Genomic DNA, 25,295 nt, shown 5'->3' on the forward strand with positions numbered 1-25,295 from the left:
GAAAAGAGGGTGGGGAGGGGAGGGGAGGGGGGGGAGGGGGTGATGAAAGAGAGGAGGATGAAGAAAGTGTGGTAAAAAGCAAAAAAAAAAAAAGCAGGAGTGCAGAAGGACATGGTGACTGTTGGATGCAATTAACGTATTCCTTGAGCTTCTCTTGTCAAAGTAAACAAATAGACGGATGGAGGATGAGAAGAAAATAAATGGCTGGCTGTCAGACCGGGAGTTTGGATGGTAGGGATACAACAGGAACCTGCACATACTCCTACAGGTATAGACTGGTCCTGGTGGTTGGTTTAATACACAAGCAAGAAAATGACAAAAAATATAATTAAAAAAGAAATACAACTGTTGAGGATTGATAGACTACAAAGGAATGACCTCGGTCAAGGCTGCCATTGAAAACCTCAGATGATGAACTTTGTTACTTATTGTTACCACTCTTGATTATTGTTATTTTAAACAAAAGTTAATAATGATGGTATTATTATGATAACTATCTGCTAAAGAAACTCAACTCTGTTCCTCTTGGCTGTAAAGAGATCTACTTTAGTGGACAGAGTTTTGGCGTTTTGGCTTCTCTGTCTCCCCTCCTGTCTCCCCAGAGCGTCTGCCATCCTGTAGGTTTGCACAACACCACCTTGTGGCCATCACACACGCACCCACACACACGTACTTATATACCTAACCACTCAGTACTAACCAGGGCATGCACACATAGGGTAACCGGAACAGTGGGCCCCTGAGAACACTGGGCACCATTTTTTTTAAAATATTTATTTATTTAATATTTTATTTATTTATTTTCTAATTACGTTTAAGGCCCAATATTTCTACACATTCTACAAATTGTCTCCGCCAGGCCGAAGGTTAGCGCCACCATGAGACGGAATTTTTGTGAAACACATTTTTTGTTACTACTCCTACAGATTTTGTCCAATCCTCACGCAAATCGGTATACATTATCTCTGTAGTCATGTGATCAAGGCGTATCTGTCACATTTCTCATGTTTCATTCTGATTGGCTATGTTTGGCTTCCAAAGTTTGTGGGGGTGGCTGTTTTGCACAAAGTGCCACACATCATGAATGCAGTGCCCGATTGCTGGGAAACTTTGCACACACATTCCCACTAAGCCAAGGAAGAACCTCCATCCCAATTTTTCCAAACCTCTTCACGGTGGTGCTACAACAGCCCACTTCACGTTTTGGCCTATAACTCTTGAACCGTAGGTCGTACTTATTTTTTTCCCCATCTAAATGTATGCTTTGGAAAATGGTCGGAAATAATGTAAAGTATGCATTACTTTACCCCTTTACCCCATTTATAAAAACAAATGTAAATATAAAATACAAAATAAAAATGAATGGTGCTCAGAGTTCACAGTTGCCCACTATTTTGGTTACCAAATTAAGAGTCCAAAGTGGCTATTTATCACAGGTATTATTGGAGCGCTAAAGCTCACTTGTGCATCCATCCTTCAAATCATTTTGTGTCCAAGAATTTTTAAAACAAAGTTGAGAAATATGTAAGCTTAGGTCATTTTAAGCAATTTTGAATTAAAGCACATCCTGATGTAAATGTGATCATGGACAAACCAGGCATGAAGATTTTGTTGAGTATTTCAGCCAGTAAGACCACTGTGTGCAAGCAAATGTTCTTTGCTAAGAAATATTATCGCAATGAAAAGTTTTTTTTATTTGCTTCTTAAAGGGGTAGTTCACCCCCCAAATGACTTATTTATTTTCAATTACTCACCCCATGAAGCCTTGAATTCCTTGCATTCCTGATCCAATATGCCAATATTGGATCAGGCCAAGCTTAACAAGATAAATACTATATTTAAAACATCCGCTTAAAACCTGGTCAGTAGTAGTCCTCCGTGATTACACTTTGAGAGTCCTTTTGGAGTTAATATTTGAATATTGGATCACAACAAAAAATGTTACCCTTCATGAATTCAAGGTTTCATGGTGTGAGTAATTGATAGGAAAAGGTCATTTTGGGGGTGAACCCTTGTACACCCTTAACTTGAACCCTAGCATCCCTGTTCTTTGGGGAACAGAACGGATTCAAGGGATTGAAAAGCTGCAAGAATTACAAGCTCTCATAACGCATCACAACGCATTGCGATGCAACATGTTGTGAGCTTGTAGATCTGCAATTTTCGGTGAGAGATATTTTGTGGAGCCCATGGGAATACGGTCAATTAAGTATAGGGTGTAAGTGGCTAAAGCTTTGGCATTTATGTGCTTCATCTACATTGCCATTTGTGTTGCAATAATTATGAGTTAAGTGTTTTCTGTTCCATTTATATTTCACTATAGATTATTTAAGACAAGTGCTTTGATTGGCCTGGCTTTAGCCCATGTGTGAACCCACTGCTTGGGCATATTAGGATTTTGAGAGCATAATGGTTTGCTATCAGTTGTGAGGATATTGGGATTGTCATGTTAAAACATTTTTTGGTGCATTTTTGCTACATTTGCAGACATTTTTTAAAGCTGCCCAAAAACATTCCTTTATTATTGACTCCCCACCCATTAAGTTTCATCCCAAAGATTCATTAAAGCCCTACCTATCATGATCATTGTGTTTTCCAGTGATTTTCTTTGTGTTGCCACATTTTTGTTTTACATATTACATAAGCCAAAGATAAATGCACTGCTTCAAACTTCATCTCTTCCTGTTTATATGTCACCAGCAGGCTGCTTAATAGTTGTGTTTCAGGTGATGAGATGTTCACTTTTATCAAAACAAGTGAACTTTTTACTGAAACACAGCCCACTTTCCGCAGCAATGTTTCTCATTATACATTAACATACAATGTTACATACATACATACAGTACTATGATGTATTAACTGTGGTTAATGTGGGAAACCAGGAGGTTCTGACAACCAACCAGACAAATTTGAGGAGAGACGGTGATGTTGTCCACAGAGCGTGAACTAGGGCTTTCAAAAGTTGCATAGTCATGGACAAGACCTGTGTTATGCCTCACAGTGCAGCACAGTTCTCTGCTCAAGTTGAACACCTACCACTTGACAGTTGCTGTGACTGACCCCTAGAGGTCATCTGTCACCATTTTGCCAATGGGTTAGGTAGATTAAATGCATTTACATGATCAAAGTATCAAGTTAACTCTGTCAAATACATTTTGAGTGGATGGGGCACAACTGGATTACATGGATAAGTAAATCAGTCTTCCGTCTCATCTTGTTCTAAGCCACCCTCCACATGAAAAATAGGCTCACCTATTTAGACTAAATGTATTTTAGTTGTAGTTAGTCATTACAATTCCACACAAAATGACTTGACTGGCCATGATAGAGCCCATGACTAATGACACAAGATTAAACTCAATGTGTTATGTACCGCCCCTCGACTCACATTGGTTGTTTCTTAATGGTCAGCAAATAAACACTGGAATTCCTTCTTGCTATAGGTAATTAATCTGCAGCGTTATCTGAGATGTGCTTGCTCACCCACTGTGATCCACAACTATAGCCTGTGGTTTTGCATTGGAAAGATCCACCAACCACTACTCTCTGTTTCTCTTTATGGCAGGCCATTGTTTGCTGTTGATTGCCTGCTGGGGATAGTTCTGTTAGGTAAATGGCCAGTGGGTGTCAATAGCCTGACTGCTCTCAATGGCTCCACCACTGCCGGGATGGGGGTGGGGGGCTTTGTTGACGCCGTGTGACATTTTGGGTGTCCCCTGTTGCAGTCTTGATTTGATTTCTGAAAGATGGGGAGAACACTGTCTGCCTGACAAGTTGTCCTGAAATTTACTTTGTGGCTTAACTGTTTTATGGTGAGCCCCTGTTCTGTATAAAATCCAGAAAATTGTGGATTAAACTGTTGTATTATTATCTATATTATGTAATATATTTATTGCAGGAAACCCGTAAAGACAGTTCTGGGAATAATGCATTCTCTTAACATGTGGCTTCAGGTTAGGCTTTTGTTCAGAACATCATTTTATAGCCTTTTACAAGCAACACAGGGTATGCCTACTGCATTAAGTAACTATTGTCACACTTGTGTTGTAACACAATCTAGGTCAACACAATGTGTGGCATCTTGGAGAGAGTTCATTTACACTTTCAGAGTTAAATTAAACTTGGAATTTTAGCAATGGGGACAGATGTTCTAAGACCTAAGATAACAGGGAAAGATATCCATCCTGGTAAAACTTGGGTAATAAAGGGAATGAGTAAAATGCCACGTTGATACACATGGAGTGGGAAAGAGAAACCATCTCATGCATTTAAACATGGCTCCATTCCAATACACACTTCAGACCCATAGCAATCACTGGTGCACACCTGGGCCTATTTCCTGAACAGGTTATTCCATGACCCACAACAGTTCCACTGAGGGCTTTTTGTTGTTGTTAGCTATTGATTCAGAGGTGATAATGGCCCCAAGATGGTTTCTGTCTTGACATACTGTCATCGCCTGTGCTCTACCCTGCATCTCATTCTTTGGATGTGTAAAGACAAGCAGGAACAATAAAGCTAAAGGAAAATGTTGTTATCCATGTGACACATGAAACACATAGCATATCATTCATTTGTTATAAAGGGTGAGAATATTTCCCTTCTACTGTTGTTAAAGTGTGGATTCATATAACTGTCATAATCTCAGCTGTCCCTGTTTTGCTTTATTTAGATGGGATAGTTAGATAGCAGAGAGACAGGAAACAGAAGGCAGAGGAGTAGGACATGCAACTCAGAACTCAGGTCTCCTATCTCACCTCTCATTATCTCTCTTATATTATGTTTACTCTTGAAGCTTGATGTATCAATCTACCCCATCTGTATCTGTCCTGTGTTTCCTACTGCAGTGCTGCTATGACAATTGAATTTCCCTCATGGGATCAATAAAGGTTTATCTATCCCACATTCGAACCAGGGACGTTGCGATTATAGTCGATCAGCCATTAGTCATACATGTTTTTTTAGTTGTTGTTTTTTTACATGACACTGACTTTCCATGAGACTGACATCCCTGTTTTCCATACTATCTGAAAACTGAGACTGATTTCACTTTTGATCAATTACACAGGCTAAATCTTCCAATCCTATCATCCTTCCCCTGGTGTGTTCCTAATTTAGGATACCAGTGGCAGTGGATTGATTCCCCATGTCCAAAGGCCTATACTAGCAAAAACTAACTACTGTCAGTATTTGTCTTCTGTGTTCCACTAGACTAGATGGTTATAGAACTATAGGAGGGGAGCAAAGGACAGAGGGACCTGCAATGCTCTTAGCATATACGAGATATGATGTAGCAAAAAATGTCTATAACAAACTAGAACAAATATTTTATGAAGCACATATTTTAATGACTAGGATTTGTTCTATATATCATTATTGCTCTATAGGCTTTGTGTATGTCAGGGTTTAGTATAAAAGGGTTATATGAGGTAAATGTGTGGCAGGGCTGGATGGGTGTTTTGTTCATAAAATGAGAAAACCTACTAAGATTTTTGTCACTATATCTACTCTGGTAACATTAAAAGTATATGTGCAATATTGAAGCTGTGTAAATGGCTTCCTGGATTAAATTCCAATAATCTTGAAATTCCCCCAATGCTTGTTAAAATCACCCTGTGTAAATAAGAGAATGGGACTGAAAAATCGATCATATTTTACAATGCTGTAGCTGTATTTATACTATTTCAAAGGTTGTTCACATGTATAATGGAGACAGGTAACATTCAATAAAATGCACACAATACTTTCTCAAAAAACGTGGTCCCTGCTATATCGTTCTTTGTTTTGTTCAAAGTGATTGAATTTCTGCAACCGTGGGAGTTTCTAGCAAAAGCTGTTAATTCAAGCTGTAATAAATCTGGTTGATAAAGTACAATAATTATATGTTTCAAAAATACTTTCTAAAATCCAAAATGTGTTTACAGTTCTGGGATATTTTGTGAGATATGGCTCCTTTACATAGGCCTATAACTGAAAATTAGGTCTGCATAGGCAGTAACTTTATTTATTAGGCTGGCCTGGAACAGTGATGGATATCCTCCTTTAATGTATCATTGAATATCATTCACAAATACATAGCCTAACTCCAAATTATCATTATTTTATGTTGGGAGGGGGATACAGGATAGGTGGACATCTGGGCACCTCGATGTAAATTTGCCAATTTTGTCCAATATGTTAAATAAAATATTTGAAAAACTGTCTTAAGTAATGTAAAGTATACATGATGTGAACATGCACGGTACATCATTATCAGACTTAAATGTATCCTTCAACTTCTTGTTGATGCACCAAAATGACTGGATATACAGGTCTTGTAGAAATGGTAGAAATATTAATCCTTAATTGTCGAATGTTTAAGCATGTTCTAATCAAGTATACTTTTTTCACTTTAGACCATTTTTCAAATATTCTATGTTTTAGCATTTTGGACAAAATAGCCAATTTTACATCGAGGTGCCCAGATGTCCCTAGTGCCCACATATCCTGTTACAGATGAATGGGAGGGAGGGTGAATAAGCGCTCGGACGGACACACACACAACTCGTACAACTACTGTTTCGGTGAAGGACGAGCTGTCAGCGCCGCAAATTCCTTTAAATATATAGTGTAAAACAAACAACAATGGCACCACGGCCAAACCTGGGCAGAACTAAGTGACATGTGTCAACAACAAAGCATTGTGTGTCTCAATGCGGCTACACACTATCCATCTCTCCCATGGCTTTTCCGACCTTTATATAACAACATGGTTTTGACTAACGTTACGTAAAAGCTTCCATGCGATGTAGGCATGTAGCCCAGACAGAATAGCCTTTAACAATGTGTCTATAAACATGCCTACAACACACTTGGCGGCTCCTCGTGTATGTGTATTGTGTATGTGGAAGATGTAGCCTATAGCCTAATAATGTCGGGGAAAATAATGTAATCTTCAATCACTGTAGCGATACTGAATTTTGAATGAGACCAGTCTTGCCAGGTTTTGCGAGAGAAACAAGCAAACAGGTCTATGAAAGCCAGCCCAAAAGAAAGAAGCGAGCCCGCCTTCGCCCTTTAAACATAATACATTGGCTATTTTTTTTTTTTTATCTTGAAGAAAATTTGAAAACATGTGGAATGTTTTTGAAACATTTTAACAACACAAATCTGGCATCAAATATTTTCAGATGGGGGTCCGCAGACAAATACATATTAATTTGAGGGTCCTTGACTTGAAAATGTTTGAGAAACACTGGTTTAAACAACACCAGAAACAAGTCCCCCCCAAAAAAACGCAACTGCCAATAATTTACAAGCAACTTTACAGAAAAAAAAACAATGCCCAAAGTCGCTTATAACAAGCGGGCATGGCAACACAGCGCGATGCCTTCATTGCCTTGTGAGCTTGTAGATCGGCTATCTGCGGGGCTGTCAGTCAACGCGATGACAGGGGCTGTCCTATGGGCCTGTCTGGCAGAACGGAGGGCCGTGATTGGCCGCGGACGGCGCCGCGGGGGCGGGGCCGCTCCAGCGCACAGACTGTCAAGAAGATTGGCGTCTCTGGAGCTGCTGGCGCTGCAGCTGCAGGTAAAAAAAAGAACAACAAGAAAGAAGACAACAATCAATCACTACCAAACAGTTGTTGCAGAGAGGGAAGGAGAGAAAGAAAGAAAGAAGGGGAGACGTTACACAGAGGATGGAAACACGCTGTTCCCTCTGAAACACATCAATGCCACTGAGGAGTCCATCATCATACACTGAAGTTTCTTTTTCTCTCTCTTTTTTTTTTATCCACTGCAAACGCGCAACACCTTGAGCGACGTCCCGACGGGAAGAAGAAAAGATCCCGTTGTGTGATCGCCTGGCCCCGGTTAGGTTAGGTCGGCACGGCACGGCCACGCATTGATTGTAAAAAGCCACCAGGACCCAGGAGGAACTTCCCAATCCACACAGCTGCGTGTTTTCAAGCAAAGCCACCAACAAAAGAATGAAACCGTTCAAACGAGGTGAGTGAGCCTGGCGTCCCCCCCCCCTCTCTCTCCTAACCGTCTTTTTCCTTCATTTAAACGTGCGATCAAATCAATCCTCTGTGAGTGTGTGCGTGTTTGTTCCACGTGCGTGGCCGTTTAGTGTGTCTGGATGGATGGAATGTGTCTTTGTGCAACCAGCGTGTGTTTGTGTTTGAATTTGGAGGGACACTAGACTAGACAGCTAAGCAGCTACAAGCATGGTGTCCATCTGGCGTCAGTGGCGTGCATGAGGCTGTGCGTGCGTGTGTGTGTGTGTGGTCCACGCACGGTTCTTTCTTTGTGCGCTTCAAACACACACACACACACACACACACACACACACACACACACACACACACACACACACACATGGAGATGGCTAATTATTTTGTTGGTGACGGTTGATGCTGTTGAACAGTGTTATTAAAAAACGACGACGTTCCAGACTCGCGTTGTGAAGTTGGGGTTATAGGAGGATGATGTCTGGACTCACATTCCAAACAATCACATTCAAACTCACTTCACAGCAGAAATCCCCCCCGTGTGTTGGTTTGGTTGTAAGCACGTCATGTCCTCCTCCAGCAGAATGTAATGTAACCTTACTGACAGTGGTGGGAAAAAGTACTCACATTTTGTACTTTAAGTAAAAGTATCAATACTGCAGTGTAGAAATACTGTTACAAGTAAAAGTAAAAATGTACTTGAGTAAAAGTTCAAAAGTATTGTTATTTTTTTTACTTAAAATACCAAAAGTAGAAAGTACTCATTATACAGAATGTCCCATTTCACAAATGTTCAAATGTATACAAATCCTTTGAAAATGGCAGATCTACAAGCTCTTGTCAAATGGCCGAAATGTTAGGGCTGAAGTGGTTAATGTATGTTTTGTAATAATAATAATCAAAATCTACGAAGTAAATAGTAACTAAAGTTTTCAAATAATAGTGGAGTAAAAGCACAACATCTGTCTTGAAGATGTAGTGGAGTAGAAGTAAAAGAACTGAAATACTCATGTAAAGATACCTCAAAATTGTACTTAATTAGGCTACAGTACTTGAGTAAATGTACTTAGTTACTTTACACCTCTGGTTACTGAAGGCTGCTGCTTTTAATAATATCTGGTAATATTTAAAGCACTCCACACACAGTCACAGGCCTCCCAATTTACTTGCTGACATTTTGACAGATGTTATATATATTGAGACTGTCTTATTTACGTTTTTATGATAACAAGTTGAGGTGTTTTGTACGAACACAACTAAATTGCATGCTATTAAGATATACTGGGTTCTAGGCTGGATATTCTTTTCTTTTCTCCATTAATAAACCTAAAGACCGTTGTTGTGGTAGGCTACTTGGTATATTCTTTTTTTTTTAAAGAGAAAGTGGTGGTTATTTTATTACCTCGCAAAGCTAGAGGCAACACGGACGAGAATAATCTGAGAGGTGCCATTAATGTGGCATGTTGTTGATGAATGGGAGACCTGATGCATACAGAATACTTTTACACCGACATGGGCCTTTGTAGTGTAAATGTTAGATATGGAGACTAGCTACATCCCCTGCTTCACCCTTTCCTGTTAATTCCCCATGAATGTTTACATTGTGACATCATAATTTGAAGCAAAGAGATTCTTGGATGATTTTGGGGCACAGGAACTGGTATTTAAATACTTGGCGTCGGGATTATTATCCTTTTAAAGGGATTTAACTATTGTTGAGGGTACAGATAGATACAGCATGGTCTGTGGATCAGCCTAATTAAAATAATTGATTTGCTAAAAAACAATAGAATGTATTTCCTCTTCCAGACAAACTAAACCAAACTAAACCTTGTCTAATTCTAGTCTAATAATACATCTAAATGAGAAGAATTCAAAAGATTGTCAACTCCTCCCATGACTTCTTGTGCACTGACATGAGGTGAAAACAGCCCTCTATGCATGGTCAATAGATTCCTTGGCTACTGGCCACTGTGATGTTGATATGCACACAATCTCCTTTGTGAAGACAGGCGCTGCCCCAGGGGTCAGGTTTCAGCCAGGCCTGGAGAAAGACATTTACTGCATTCTATAGCCCACCCCTAGGACAAGGCATGCTCCATTTTGAGGAGAGATTCCCTCCAGTGGCCAACCAGAGATATCTGAGTACCTCAATAAAGTCCCAGACTCTAACCTATTGTTGGGCGTACATTAGCTAGCTAGTCTGCCTAACCCTCTTTGGAGAAAAATGTGAAATGGCCTGTACTCTGTCTAAATCTAACTAACTAGAATTACTGTTTCCTTGATCAGTCACCAATCGCCTGACTCTTGTCACCACTGCATAACAATTTTCAAATGCTCATGATTGGTGGTTATAGCAAATCACACAATTTTGTGATTGTGATCTTCATACTTGGCTGTTTTGACTATTATAATATAATTATTATGAATTGACAGTGACCGACGCTCTCTCTCTCCCCCCTTTCTTTAGCTCTGGAAGAAGAGCATCTCCGGGAACAGGAGCTCTCCTCGGCCATGTCAGACAGCGATGACGGCTCAGCCCTCGACCTGTCAGGAGGGGGGCTCTCGGGGAAGCGCCGTCGCCGTGGTAACCTGCCTAAGGAGGCGGTGCAGGTTTTGCGAAGCTGGCTGTATGAGCACCGCTTCAATGCTTACCCCTCAGAGCAGGAGAAACTCAGCCTGTCTGGTCAGACCAACCTCTCTGTGCTGCAGGTGAGAGAAATGTTACAATTTATAATTAGCATACGCTCTTATCCAGGGCGACTTTGCACGTTGCAAGGTCAGAGTAAGCAGCGTGATCCCATGTCAAACAACAGGGGGAGCATCCATCTAAAAATAGTAGATTTCCTCTTTGGAATTGTATTTTCATTTTTTTCTCTGTGTTGTGCTCAGTGCTTTCTGGAGCAGTGTTAGTTGTGAGAGCTTACTGTAGCTGCTTGACTGTCAAAAATGTCATTTATGATGGGCAATTCTGTTCCAGTGTCTAATTATCCAGTGCAACAAGCTAGTGTGTTTAAAACTACTAACTACACTAAGGGTAGTGCTTAGTGGGTGGATGTGGAGAGTTGGGAGGAATTGAATGAAATGTGTGTAGAATCTGTTCACATGGTGTTTCTGCATTGTGTTGCAGAGACTCCTTGGTCAAATAAGTGGTGCTGCGCTAGTGTGGCTACATAATACACATTCTTGTGCTAGCTTTCTTTCTCATAACACTAGCCAGTTCTCATGATGTTCTGCTAGTGAACTCAAAACAACAGCATTCTTAATGTCATGTACTGTAAAGACGCACTCTTGTTTTTAGTTTTCTGCTGAGTCTGACACTTACTCACTCAGCCTTCCCTTTTCACTTCATCACGCTATCAGTAGACATTTCCTCTTTACTTGTAATGCACATACACATGCACACAAAAGTTTTGTTGACACAAGTTAGGCCTACATAAAAGCATCACAGATCACTCAGAGTGAGGCAGCAGCAGCAGGCTTCACTATTATGTAGTCAGTTGAATGGAATGCCTTTGGCTGGCTTCTATGTGGCTCAGCATATTTCAGTTCAGAACTTAATTAATGCCAGCTGTCTGAAGGCCCTCATCTCTCTCACTCTCTGCCTCCTTTAACCCCCCCCCTCCTCTCTCTCTCTCTCTCTCTCTCTCTCTCTCTCTCTCTCTCTCTCTCTCTCTCTCTCTCTCTCTCTCTCTCTCTCTCTCTCTCTCTCTCTCTCTCTCTCTCTCTCTCTCTCTCTCTCTCTCTCTCTCTCTCTCTCTCTCTCTCTCTCTCTCTCTCTCTCTCTCTCTCTCTCTCTCTCTCTCTCTCTCTCTCTCTCTCTCTCTCTCTCTCTCTCTCTCTCTCTCTCTCTCTCTCTCTCTCTCTCTCTCTCTCTCTGTCTCTCTGTGTGGGAGGTTGTACCACTAGAGGGCCTATAGTGCAGTGGGCGATAGAGAATGTGTGGGTGGAAGTTACTTACAGTAAAATCACAGGCTCAGAGAGTTGTTGATGAAGTATGTAGGGTTTATTAGATGTAAAGTGTTCTGACATGTCATATTGGGAGAAAAGCAATATTGTAGAAATACAAATATTGATAGAAATGCTAAATGTGTCTTATCTTCCTAACACCACTAAGCATGTGTTGTATTATATCAGTGGTTCTCTACCTTTTCAGGCCGTGACCCCCCCAAAATAATCATATTTGAACTGGGGACCCCCCATTTTGTTGCACTCCGTTCCACAGATACATATTGTGAAAATACCAGATCTACAAGCTCACAACGCCTCGCAACGTGAGCTTGTAGATCTGCTATTTTTAAAATGTTTGCCTCTTATATTATTTGACAATTTGGCCAATGTTTTATAGTATAGTTTGTTGATTACGTTTGGTGCAGTAATGGTCTTTTTCTTTTATTTCTTTTGTTTGTTTTTGAGGTATACAAAATGTCTTAAAAGTCCTTAGATGTCACTTCACTGTCATGTGGGGACCCCCTCAAAATAGTCTCCCGACCCACAGGTTGAGAGCCCCTGTATTATATAATACATCTTATATTCAGACTTTATCATTTGTAGTGGTCCTTCTAACACCTGTGCCTTTTCAACACAGATCTGTAACTGGTTCATCAACGCACGCCGGCGCCTCCTCCCCGACCTGCTCCGCAAAGACGGGAAAGACCCCACCAAGTTCACCATCTCTCGCAAGGCCGGCGGCAAGGTGGAAGGACGCCCCTCCCCCGGGGGAGGGAGGGCCAGCTCCCCGGAAAGCCCTTCGTCCCAGCCACGCCCTTCCGTCATCCGCTCCACTCCTACACTGGACCTCAGTCTCCTAGGAAATACAGCCACCGCCATTCTGACGGGAGCGGGCTACCCAGGCAGGGAAGGCTCAGTCCAGGCCCTAATGAAGCTTGACACGCAGGTAGGCCGGCAACAAATGTTTAAATGCAGATTTACAGGAATATACAGTGAATTAAGGATCAACTAGAAAAAGTGCTCCTCGGAGCACAAGTCTCCGCCAGCAGACTTGTGTTGGGAATGTTCTAATTCTTATGTTCTAATTCTTACAAAAAATAGAACATGTTACTGTGTCAAAGTAACATGACACAAGTGTCCCATCCGTCTGTATAAGTGTCCTATCCGTCCTGTCTGTATAAGTGTCCTATCCGTCCTGTCTGTGTAAGTGTCCTATCCGTCCTGTCTGTGTAAGTGTCCTATCCGTCCTGTCTGTGTAAGTGTCAAAGTGACACATGTATTTATAGGCCGTTATACGTCACTAGCCAATCAGATCACACTATTTCACCGTATTGTCACGTGTCACGTGAGGCTTGACCAATGTTAGCTTGGCTGACGGAAAGTGAAAACAATGTCTCCTGGCGGAGACAATATATTATATATTAACCGCAAAACTGTATCAAAATCTTGTTTATAAACTCCCCAAACTACTCTTTGCAATCCAAATGTCTTGTATTCAGCCGTATGCTCCGTACCAAAACAGCGTTTTTTTGCTGAGAAGTTTACTTTTTAAATCACTTCCTTTGTAAACTTTCTCATGCTTGCACAAGCGAGGAAGGCATGTGGGTGGGGTTCAACACAAGCTGAATTAACACTAGCTCAGTTCACCCGAACACGCTCGCCCAGGTGTGTGCGTCATTTGTGCATTATTTTAAACAAAGTTTGAGCAAAAAATTGCAAGTAATGAGGACACAGACTGGATACAGGACACTCGGATTACACTTTGAGAGTTGTTTTGGAGTTTCTAAACATATATGTTTTTAAAATTGGACCCCCATGTTTTTGTTTTTTTTCCCAATTCTATTCTTTTTCAATTCTATTCTTTTCATTTTTGGATTCTTCATTCTCCATAAACAAATGTATTTAGGCCAGCACAGGGTGAGTAATTGATAGAAAAATTTGGGGGGTAAAGTATTCATTCTACTCTTTCAACTCGAAAGAATGTTCAATAACCGTATGGTAAACGCATCTTGAAATTGTTTACCCTGCAACCCTTAATTTATAATATGCAACGAAGACAAACCGTAATGTTGTAAATACTGTTGCACATTATTCAGTATTTGTACATGATGCATCACTAAACCAATTATTAGAATAAAAATAAAAAAAATAAAAAATCTGCTGATGGTTTAATTGAATGGTTTTGCCCCTACGCACAGGGTCTCCTGAGGGAAGCAGAGGAACAATGGGTCAACACGACGCTCATCAGCAGTGCGGGGAGCGGGGCCAGCCCCACCGTTGGGCTCTTCAACACGCCTCCACCCACGCCACCGGAGCTGTTCCCCACTCAGGACTTCAGTGACCTGAGGCTGCTGGTGGACGCAGCCCTGCAGAGGGCAGCGGAGCAGGAGAACCTGAAGAGGCTTCAGGAGAGCCAGAACAGATCCTCAAACGCTGTAGTAGTAAAGGAGGAGGTGTTACTGGAGCCACAGGTCAGTGACATGGGTCCCACGCCGCCCCCAGACGACAGCCAGCAGGTGATGGATCCTTCCAGAGTGCAGAGTCTGATGGAGAAGGCTATGGTGGTGGTGCCGTCGTCCGCCCCGGCTACCGACCACGTAAAGGCCCCGGTCGCAATGTTGTCGGCATCTTCGGTAGCGTCGGTTTCGGCTCCAGGCATGTCGTCTCAGAGACCTTCTCCGTTTCCCATGGCTAAAGCCCTGTGGAACGCGGTGGAGAAGACGAGTCTTCCCAATCTGAACCAACCTCAACGCGTGCCAGACCTCGTGCCGACTTTAATGCCAGTTTCTGCTGCTGTCACGGGACAAAAACAACCTACAAAGTCACCCACTGCAACAGTCCCCGCTTTCAGCTCCACCCCAGCGTTCTCTATGTGCCCTTTGTTGTCGTCTTCGCCCGCTACGCCCGTCTTCGTTCCAGTTTCAACTTCCAGCTCAGCCCCTGTTCCAGGGACCCAGTGGACATCCGCCGATCGGAGCCAGACCTCTTCTCCGACCCTAGCCCCCCGTCCAGCTGCCCCTTCCCCACCCATCGCCTCTTACCAAGGCACTAGAAGAATTCCGGTTTACTTGCCGACCCCGTTCCACAAATCCCACTTGTTAAAGCCACTGTCGGTTCAAAGCCCGTTTCGTGCTGCAACCACAGCCCTGGTCAACACCTCAGCCTCGTCCTCCGCTCCTCTCCCCACGTTAGCCCCCACCTCTCCCTCCGATGCAACCATCACTCCGTTTCTGGGCCTGACCTCCCAACTCCATCCCGTCCCTTCAGGCGGCACCGCCCCGAAAAATCCGGTCTCAGTCCCCAGTGTGTGGAGCATGGTCGGTGAGGCCAGACAGCCCAGTAGCCCCCATCTTGTGGTCAAATCCCCAAATGCAGCTGTTTGGGGGCCCCAACACAGCCTGTGTGTTGTGGGCGAAACGGTCAACTAGAAACTATAAAGGCTTTTTCGCTGTGATCATATGGAAGTGATAAGAGGCCCCAACACTACCCAAAGACTGGCCTACTTTGTATATAGTATAAGGGACTGTGCATCCTCATCAATAGCCCTTCTGACATGGAAGTCTGTGCCTGAGGAAGGTTCACAAGGGGTCATAAGTCGGGACGGGACTTAAAAAGTGTTTTAAAGACATGTTTCTTGGTCAAACAACCTTTTTGTTAAAAAGATAAAACCTTGATAGATGCAGTTTCTGGTCCAGACGTTTCAACACTACTTGCTAAAACTCAACATTCCAGAATGCAGGATAAAATATTTTTATCACATTTATGATGTCGTTTTAAAGTCACTCGCCACTATTTAAACTTTTTTTTTGAGAGTGAGAGGCGAGGAGGCGTATATATCCCTCAATTGTAGCACGTTTTTAATTGTTTTCAAATTTCCAGCACCAGCAGATCCAGCCTCATCAGTAGCGATACCAGACTTTCTTGAATGTAAAAAAAAAAGAAAAAAGACAGTTGATGATGTCATTGACCAGGCGTCTGTCAATCATCCCCCATCTTGGCTAAATAAGCTGAACATTTTTACACCAGCTGCATGCTCCAATGTAGTTGTGCACTTTAGACATCTTGTTTTTGTTTAGATTGGCCTTCATTTCTGAGTGCCCTCCCGCCCTTTCCAGTCTGTATGGCAGGAGGCAGGCAGAATGAGCGTGACTTACTACTACTCATGCGCCTGTCCCTATATCTCATCCCCATGTCCCTCATCTTACAGCTACTGGCCTTCAGTGGCATGCATGGATTCTTTCTATCGTTTCAACCTACAATATCCCACTACCCCACCCACCTAAATTAACATGTCCTGTCAGGTACGCTTCCAATGTATTAGTTCTGTTTGCAATATATAATCTTAACGTTGCAAGCAAGCCAGTATTTTCAATGTGTACATATGAGAAAGGTTGTTTTTTTTTGTGCAGACTTGATCGTTTTTGTATACAACTTCCGTGTGTGTGTGTGTGTGTGTGTGTGTGTGTGTGTGTGTGTGCGCGCCTGTGTCTGGAGAGTGGGGGTTGCACATGTCAGTGTAAGATGAAGTGGACAAGGTCACATTGGTTCTGTGGCAGAAATCAATTTCAGTGGTGGCGCTGCAGCTGAATTGACACCGCCAGGCTCTTATCGTTCCTGTGGGGGTGGATTATGGTACAGTATACTTGAGATGGCATGTGCTGCTTGTATCCTTTCCTCAATGGATGAAGCATTGCGCAAAACATTTTAAGCTTTGTGTCCTCAGATTTCCCAGTCATTGGGGCCTTAGAATTTGGTCATCGTGTTTCAAACCAGAATGTCTTAATAACAAAGGGGCCAGTTGGTTGCTCAATGCATCCATCTCTACGGCAGATCAAATTTATATCCAGTTGGATGTACTATTGGAGCCGTTCATTTACTTTCGAAGCAAAATCAGCCGTGCTTTCCATCTGCGTACTGTAGTGAAATGGATTCAGTAGAATTTCTAGTCGTACATAAAGGTTGTAGTTTCCATGAAACTGTCTTATCCGCTTACCACGTTATATGGCCGAATGCTGACTATAGGATGTATTCAAAGTTGCAAGGTAAAGAGTTTAAAGTTGCGTTCCTTGGTGTGAATATATGGTAGCAACATTATGAGGTGAATAGCCTTTTTAGGAATCGGTTGACATGGGTCCAGACTAGAGAACCTCTCATAATACAGTAATGTTTACGCGTGGCATCGTACTATGGTCTGTTACAGGGGTTCTATTTTTGCTGGATGTCGAGTAGGAGAAGACTGGAGGTGTAATTCTGTGTTGCTATTATTATTATTATTATTATTAGACTAGCATACTGACAAGCACTGACACACCGCCAATATCGTGTTCTTCTTGTCTTTGGTTTGTGCCAGCTATGAAACCCTCAACTCAACCTCTCTCATCTGAGTTGTGCACGCACGTGGATGTTATGTTACAGGTACTTGCTAGAGCAGCAGTTCCCAACCGTTTCAAGATCAGGGCCCATCTGAAAATCTAATAAGCCGTTCACGGGCCAATGACAAGCCGTCTACATTTTCATAGCATAGCATTATTTTAATGATCAGTCGATTGTGTTCCGGCTTGGATAAATGGAACTAATGTAGCGTACTATAAGTTCCTATTTATTGGCATCACAGCAGAATTTCTTTTGTTTGGTTTAAATACTAAGAGATTTTTTTTCGAAACATTTTTTAAAGATTCTATCAATCAAATGTTATTGTTTTGCCAATTATTTGGGGGCCCACTTGCAATATCCTCATGGCCCACCAGTGGGCCCTGAACCCACAGCTTGGGAATCTCTGCACTAGAGCAATGTGCATTTATACCTCAATTTACACAGGTCATCATGACCAGGCATGGGTCATATAAATATTATAATGTTTTTGATAATCATGCCACTGTGACAACACATTACTGGTGGCGATACTGGAAAAAGGCTGGATACTGGATATGGGTTTAGGCAGACAGGTTTTAAATATCAGGTTTAAGATTGAGAGTGACACTTTGGTCATAGCAGACAATGTGAAAAATGCATGTAAATTCTGCTCGTTCAGGTTTGTTTTCTTGTACATTTTGTTTTGGCATGATTCTATCTAAAACTGTGTAGCTTCTGTATGACCAAATGCATTCTAAAGCATCTGTTTTTCGAGTTCATTTCACCATGGGCAGTATAACTGGCTACTGTGCCTTAAACCTAGGATCAAGGGAGCCTACCCCGTTCTACTTTAGAAACTTTGGATAGTCTGTGCAATATATGCCTTAAATTTTAAATGTGTTTTTGTATAAGCATTTCAGAGAAATAAAAGTTCAGTTTTTCATAATGGTCCAGATTCCGCTTTTGCTTATTGACTTATTCCCCAATGCAAGCTTAACATCTTTGTTAGCATCCCATCAAAGCAAAGCCAAAGGGATTATTTGAGAGTGCTGTTTGATATTCAAATCATAAAAGCATATTCATCTTTAGCCATATTAAATCAAGGAGAAAATAAACATTGCATTAATTAAAGGGATAGTTCGCCCCCAAAATGACTTTTTCTAATGATTACTCACCCCATGGAGATTTTTTTGTTTGTCGCATTCCTAAGCCAATAATTTGATGAACGGCTGAGACTCAGTCTCCATTGAGTCTCCTACTGGAGACACCGCCGATCATAAAAGTATTGGCTTAGGAATCCGACAAAAACAAATAAATCTCCATGAATTCAAGGCTTCACGGGGTGTGTAAAATAAATAAATTAAGTGATTTTTGGGTGGGGGGGGGTGAACTATCCCTTTTTAAATAAGGCTCTTAAAAGTGATGTGGCATCATGGATTGGCTATGGAAATGCAATGCCCAGTCTCCACCCATTGTTACCATACTGTACCTGGTTAGATTATAGACCGTAGCACTTTCAGGATACTGAAACCGGTCAAATTAAGTGTCGTATTGGGTTCACAAAACAAATGACACATTTTGAGAACAGGGAACATTTTTAATTGTCTCCATATAAAAGTAAAGTTGCACTGAAGTGACAACATCTGGAATTGGGAAGACTGGGACAACAGTAGTCTCACTCAGACATGGTACATTGATTTCCGAACGCTATAAAATTATAACCGATGCAAACATCCAAAGATTCCTTGTGGTCAGCTGCATCCCTAACCACTGGCCGTTCGACATCCTTGACTGGACAATTTTCAAGGCTGAATTCCTTCAGAAGTGCTGACATATCTTTCAATAACAAATACAATGTACATGGGGGGGGGGGGGGGGGTGACTTTACTATTCTGCCAACAATTTCTAGATGAACTTGGAATGATACACAAAGCTGTAACACACAACGTAAGCCACATTTGATTGTCAAAACTTAACAATATTAGAACATCAAGGTCAATGAGAAATCTTCATCTTCCCGTACATATTGCTTCATATTAGAAAGGAAGGTACATTTATATTAGAAAACAAGGGCTATTTGTCGCAGTGCTTGTGCAGGTGTGGTAGCTAATTGGCAAGAAGAGACCAACAAGGTTGGTGTGTGTACAGTATAGTGCTGACTTGGGCAGCTCATGCACACACTGGCGGTCAATATAACCTCAAAAGTCAAACTGGCCTCCCCCTGCATTGTCCTGCAACAGCTATAGCATATGAAAGCAGAGTGGCTGAAGCTTGCTTTGACACACTTCTTCACCCATCCTGGTTCTGCATACATGAGCGGGAGGAATCAGTATGAAGCTGCAAATACTATATTACACCTCTGTTCATGGATAAACTTCACTGACAAAAGCTGAAAAAGGAGTGTATTGCAGAACGGTATTGCCCTGGATCCCAAATGAATCCCAAGTCCCTACATTTCATAAACCTGATATGAATGATCAGACTTGGTCTGAGTTTCGTTCATTTTGTTTCAATATTCCTAGACAATTTCTCTTGGAATCTGTAGTGTCTATGAGGTAGGAAGAAAGGATTTATTTGGGTTGCAGTATGTGTGGACTGTGGACGCAAGGCAGATATCCCCCACAGCCACCTCCTACTCGTCGTCCTTGTCCTTGGCGCCGTGTTTAAGGATGCGGGTGAACGCAGCGTAGTCGAAATTGCCCTTCTTGTCAATGGGAGCCTCGCGGAACAGCTCGTCGACCTCCTCGTCTGTGAAGCGATCCCCCATGGTGGTCAGCAGTTCACGCAGGTGGTCTTCATGGATCACACCTGGAATACGTACATGAACACATTTAAACCCCATGCTAAAGCAGTGGTTTTCCAACTTTTTGTGCTGAAGGCAAGTTAAACTCTCATGACACATGTGGTGAGCTTGTATATTGGCTATTTCTGGGACAAAGGTACCAAAAAAAAATGTGATGCCAGGTTTTAAAATAGTTCGTTTTTAGTGTATATAATTTGCCTCTGTATGGGGAAAAAAGTACTACTACTGATGTGCAGTACTGATAAAAATAAAAATATAATTCGTAACTTTTTGTATAGTTATATATATTGCACTACTAATGTTTGGTTGTCACAAAATCCCATGGCACACCATTTGGGAATCCATTTTATTCATATTCTTGTCTGTTTAATTAATGACTTTGTTGCTGTTGTGTTTTACTTGTTTTTAATTTGCCCTCCATTTCTTGTGTAAAGTTGACATGTACTTTTAATGAAAAGTGCAATATAGATAAAAGGCCTTAACATTTTACACAGGAACTGTATCAATCTGATCTATCTATCTGTCTGTCTCTATTACATCCAGTTTTTTGTGTCTCACCAGACCCTTCCTCATCAAAGCAGGCAAATGCATTGCGGATGACGTCCTCGGGATCGGTGCCATTGAGCCTCTCTCCAAACATGGTAAGGAACATGGTGAAGTTGATGGGCCCTGGCGCTTCGGCCATCATGCCCTCCAGGTAGTCATCTGAGGGATTCTTTCCTGGGGGGGGGGCACAAACTGTCGTTAGATGCTTCGTGTCTTTTCAGATTTTAAAAAGCACTTTCTATTGTTACAAGACAATTCAACCGTATACAGCTGAATCAGAGTGTTAAAGGTCCCCTCACCTAGAGAGGCCAACATGTCATGAAGATCCTCCTTGTCAATGAAGCCGTCTCTGTTCTGGTCGATCATGTTGAAGGCCTCCTTGAACTCCTGGATCTGTGACTGGTCGAACATGGCAAAGACGTTCGAAGTGGCCCTCTGGGGCCGCTTCTTGGTGGTCTTTCCCTTGGCACGCTTGCTTGACATGGTGGCAGCTGGATGTGGGCCTGCAGGTGGTCAAAAGGTACAGGTCACAGGTTAGATCAGAGCGACCGACAGTGATCGGGCATGCTTTTTCAGTTTTTGCTTTATGTAGATGAGTAGAGGAGACAGGATGCCAGGGATGTTGTGAATATGCAGTCAACCAATTGGCACAGCCCTGTGTTGCATATTCTTGACAGGAAGGACTGTTAATTTGTTGCGTAAGAATATCTCTCATTACTCATTTTATAACATTCATTGGATTCCATTTACCCAACTGCAGCTTTCCCCCCCCCCCCCAGCTTCTGCAATAGCACACTGAAAATGAGAACATTATGTTCCAGCTATTTTACCCCCAGTTCATTGGTATGGATACAAAGGGTGTTCAGTTAGTAAGTATGGATTCAAAGAGTGTCCCAAACAATCAACAAGTTCTCTCTGTAAGTCCCCTGTTACAAAGTAAAATGAAATCATTCATTGCACAAATTGTTTCCGCTAAGTGTCGGTCTCTCAGCCTAACTCTTGTTCTTTATGTCTGTCTGCCTCTCCCTCTCTCTCCCTCTCTCTTTTATCTAGCTCTCTCTCCATTCCTCAACCTTTCTTTTATGAAGAAGGGAGGTAATAAACTCTCCCCGAATACGCACCAGAGTTACTGCAGACCACTTCACAGTTGATTGTGAAAATGACACTGCTGCACTCCAGGGTTACCTTGAGAGGCAGCCAGATTTAGACCATCACTATAAAGCTGTTTACACTCGGAACACAGGTTCTGCAAGCATTACGTTGTGCATTCTGCGTATGTGTGTGCGCACTGCGCACCATATATAGGCTACATATACTGCATTTAGTGTTCTCTGGTGTATTCTGGGAAGGTGTTTTGCCCAGCGGGCACGGCTATAACAGACAGTATGTCTGGCTGTTTGGCTCTACAGGAAGGAACAGGTGATTGTGATAGATTAGTCACACATATGAACACAAAGAACAGTAATGAGGTATGACATCACACATTCAGGGGCACTGAGTTGATGTTAACATGTGGTACCATGGTATGTTGTTCAATAATTGAATAGTTCACCCATATGTACATATGTTTGTTTTCTATAGATTATATGGCAAATTAATTATTAAATCATAAGCACATATGCCTAGCACTTAATCTTATCAAGCAGCAGAAGTTAATAAGTCAATCTTGGTCCGAGTTCATTTTGTGGAAGACAAATTGTACACATTTTATTTTATTGTATTAACAGATGTGAAAAAAAGTGTGCGTCATGTCAGACATGTATGACTCACACAGGCTTCACAGGAAGCTTTGGATAATTACAACTGGTTTGCCTGCTATCTACTGTATATGGTCCTTTATCTCTTCTCCCTCAGTGAATCCATATTCAAAGGAATGCTCTCACCAATTGTGTACATTATAAGCTCAGTTGTATTGCCGATTAGCTGTGGTGTAAAGTAACTAAGTACAATGTTGAGGTATTTTTACTTTCTTCAGTATTTACAATTCTCAATACTTTTACTTCTACTTCACTACATCTCAGAGGAAAATATTGTACTTTTGCTCCACAACAATTATATGAAAACTTTAGTTACTAGTTACTTTGTAGATTTTGATTATTATTACAAAACATACACTAACCACTTATATATTTAGTTAATTTGAAAATAGCCACTTATTATTTGTATTTCAGCCATTTGGAATTAGTAGATCTACAATGCGTCGCATCGCGACTCATTGTGAGGTTGTAGATCGGCTATTTTCAAAAGATCTTTTATACATTTTGAACTTGTGAAATGGGACATTCTGCACAATTAGTACTTTTACTTTTGGTACTTTACTGTAAGTATATTTTGATGCCGATACTTTTGTACTTTTACTCAAGTACATTTTGAATGCGGGACTTCTACTTGTAACAGAGTACTACATCTACAATGGAGTATTGATACTTTTACTTGAGTAAAACATGTGAGTACATCACTGCACAGTAGAGCAATCACCTACTCCGCTGTCCAGTATAGTATGGCTTGTGCATAATTATGTGGACTGGAACATCACTATAAAGTATAACCTCAAAAGTGACAAGAATAGCCTTTATATTCCCCCAATATACCCACAAATGGATATTAGCCTACATTAACTACAAGTAGTGTATATACAACAGACTCTAGAGTCCCTGCATTGTCTTAATCATTTGAATGCCAAATGAAGCTTATACTTGATGATAAAATGATGTCACAACTCCTCCTGAACTGGCTGTTACCAGTGCTGACATTAACTACATTGTCTCACTTTAGCTATTTAACTTGCTGCCAATATCTTCCTCTCCACTCAGTAGTTCTTGTGACCTGATAGGTAGGCCTGTCACAATTATTACATCATCGCTTAATTGCAATTATTTGATATAATATATAATAAAACATTTTTAAAGCTTGTAGATCAGCTATTTAAGTATAAAATGTCAGTCATTTCTTTATATAATAATTCACTTATATAAATATAATTCCAATGTTCCATGGCAAGAACACAGTTAAATCGTTAATGCAATTATTTGTCTTACAATTAATCGTCAACTTAAATGTTGTAATCATGACCCTAGTGATAGGTTGCCTACTTTATGTTACTGGACATCTGCCCAGCTGCTACAGTATGTGACGCAGTCAACAAGGAAGCTGCAGGCTAAACAAATCCAACTCCCTTTCAGGGTTTCATGAACAGAGGAATTCTCCAATCTGATTAGGACCTTTCACTCTCCCTCCCTCTAGTTAGAGACACCCCCCACCCCACCCCCTTATACTTTTCCAGACTGTTTTAACTGTGCTGCAGTGATGTAACTTATTATGAGTACCACCTCATTAAGATGTTTCTTGAGGGGCTTTTCATGAAGCGGTTCAAATTATAAATAATCCAAGTGGAGACATTGGAATGTGGTAATCCCACTATCTCTCTCTTGTGTATTCTTCCAGGATCTCCCTAATTAGCCTAATTGTATTATTGATCTAATCCATCTCAAGTCATCAAAAAGCAAACAGTTCTATCACTAGAGTGATAATCTCATCACTCCACAGTTTTTTTTTTCACAGCCTTTTTTGGATACATACGAAACAAAAATATTCCAATTCCTAGAAAACCTTTGAGCATTCTCGACCATGTGGGTCAACAGTGTTTCACTGAGTGCCGGAGGTGCACCATTCAATTCAATTCAATTCAAAGGGCTTTATTGGCATGAGAAAACATACGTTTACATTGCCAAAGCAGAAAGCATTCCTTGTTGTCAGTGACTCAAGCGTTCGGTTGGGTTTGAGGCTGGGATTGTACTGAGATATATGTCTGTTACAGTCAGTCTGTGTGACCCTCCCCATCCCTTTAGGATGACAGAGCCCATGTGTCAGCACAAGCACACACACAACCTGATGTCATCATCAAGCAGTCAGCTAGTGACCTTGCACCCTAAAAGCTCTGACCACAGGTCACCATCGTTCACGGTCAGAGAAGACTAGAGAGGGGCCAAGAGCAGGGTACTCCTGACCCAGACACACTCAAGCAGAACGCCAAGCTCTCATTGGCTATAAAAAGACAAAAATGACAGCTGCTAAATCACAAGTGTGTGCGTGTGTGTGTGTGTGTGTGTGTGTGTGTGTGTGTGTGTGTGTGTGTGTGTGTGTGTGTGTGTGTGCGTGTGCGTGTGCGTGTGCGTGTGTGTGTGTGTTGTGAGGGAAACAGAGAGAGACAGAGAGAAAGTAAAAGAGAGCAATCAAAATAGATGAAAGTCATACATAAATTCCTCTGTCTAATTTGCCGTGTCGGTCCAAGGTGAGATGCTACTCATTTCAACAGATGAGGAGGACAACCCCTGCAGCAGCTGACCTGGTGCTTTGAACCAGCTCTCACACACAAACCCATCACCCAGCTGTCAGTTTAGAACTGAACAGTGAACACTCAGTAATCACACTTCAAGTGCTCTGAAATGACAACAAAACCCAGAGCTGACACAGAACTAACACATGCAACGGAGTAAATAGTAGAAAACTCAAATCCATCTCACCTTGGTTTCAGGTATAGTGAATTGTCGGAATCCTTCAAACCCCCTGTTTGTCTTTGTCTCAGACAGAGTATAGTGGGAAGGGAAACAGGCAGTCCTACTGAAAAGTTTGTTTAAAGCATCAGAGTCC

General features: G+C 41.6%; 2 protein-coding genes across 2 annotated transcripts; one reads left to right on the forward strand and one right to left on the reverse strand.

Moving 5' to 3' along the window:
* The first annotated feature begins 7,652 nt into the window (after positions 1 to 7,652).
* On the forward strand, positions 7,653 to 18,244 carry tgif2 (TGFB-induced factor homeobox 2). The gene is made up of 4 exons (XM_084062253.1): positions 7,653 to 7,988; positions 10,464 to 10,705; positions 12,582 to 12,890; positions 14,143 to 18,244. Exons 1-4 carry the CDS (start codon positions 7,970 to 7,972, stop codon positions 15,370 to 15,372), a joined length of 1,800 nt encoding a protein of 599 aa, XP_083918379.1. The 5' UTR covers positions 7,653 to 7,969; the 3' UTR covers positions 15,373 to 18,244.
* A 635-nt stretch (positions 18,245 to 18,879) lies between these two features.
* Positions 18,880 to 25,295, reverse strand: myl9b (myosin, light chain 9b, regulatory). The gene is made up of 4 exons (XM_084062916.1): positions 25,169 to 25,295; positions 20,945 to 21,148; positions 20,658 to 20,819; positions 18,880 to 20,104 (listed from the first exon to the last, which is right to left on the reverse strand). Exons 2-4 carry the CDS (start codon positions 21,126 to 21,128, stop codon positions 19,929 to 19,931), a joined length of 522 nt encoding a protein of 173 aa, XP_083919042.1. The 5' UTR covers positions 21,129 to 21,148; positions 25,169 to 25,295; the 3' UTR covers positions 18,880 to 19,928.

The sequence above is a fragment of the Gymnoscopelus microlampas genome (genome assembly GCF_963454915.1).
Source record: "Gymnoscopelus microlampas genome assembly, chromosome: 7".
NCBI lineage: Eukaryota > Metazoa > Chordata > Actinopteri > Myctophiformes > Myctophidae > Gymnoscopelus > Gymnoscopelus microlampas.

Bases quoted from the DNA above. Each gene is read 5' to 3' on its own strand.
- myl9b (XM_084062916.1), bottom strand. From the start codon at position 21,128: ATGTCAAGCAAGCGTGCCAAGGGAAAGACCACCAAGAAGCGGCCCCAG. The intron at 20,820-20,944 runs GTGAGGGGACCT...CCCCCCCCCCAG, and splicing joins TGACATGTTGGCCTCTCTAG to GAAAGAATCCCTCAGATGAC. The intron at 20,105-20,657 runs GTGAGACACAAA...TACGTATTCCAG, and splicing joins CTTTGATGAGGAAGGGTCTG to GTGTGATCCATGAAGACCAC.
- tgif2 (XM_084062253.1), top strand. The intron at 10,706-12,581 runs GTGAGAGAAATG...TTTTCAACACAG, and splicing joins CCAACCTCTCTGTGCTGCAG to ATCTGTAACTGGTTCATCAA. The intron at 12,891-14,142 runs GTAGGCCGGCAA...CCCTACGCACAG, and splicing joins TAATGAAGCTTGACACGCAG to GGTCTCCTGAGGGAAGCAGA.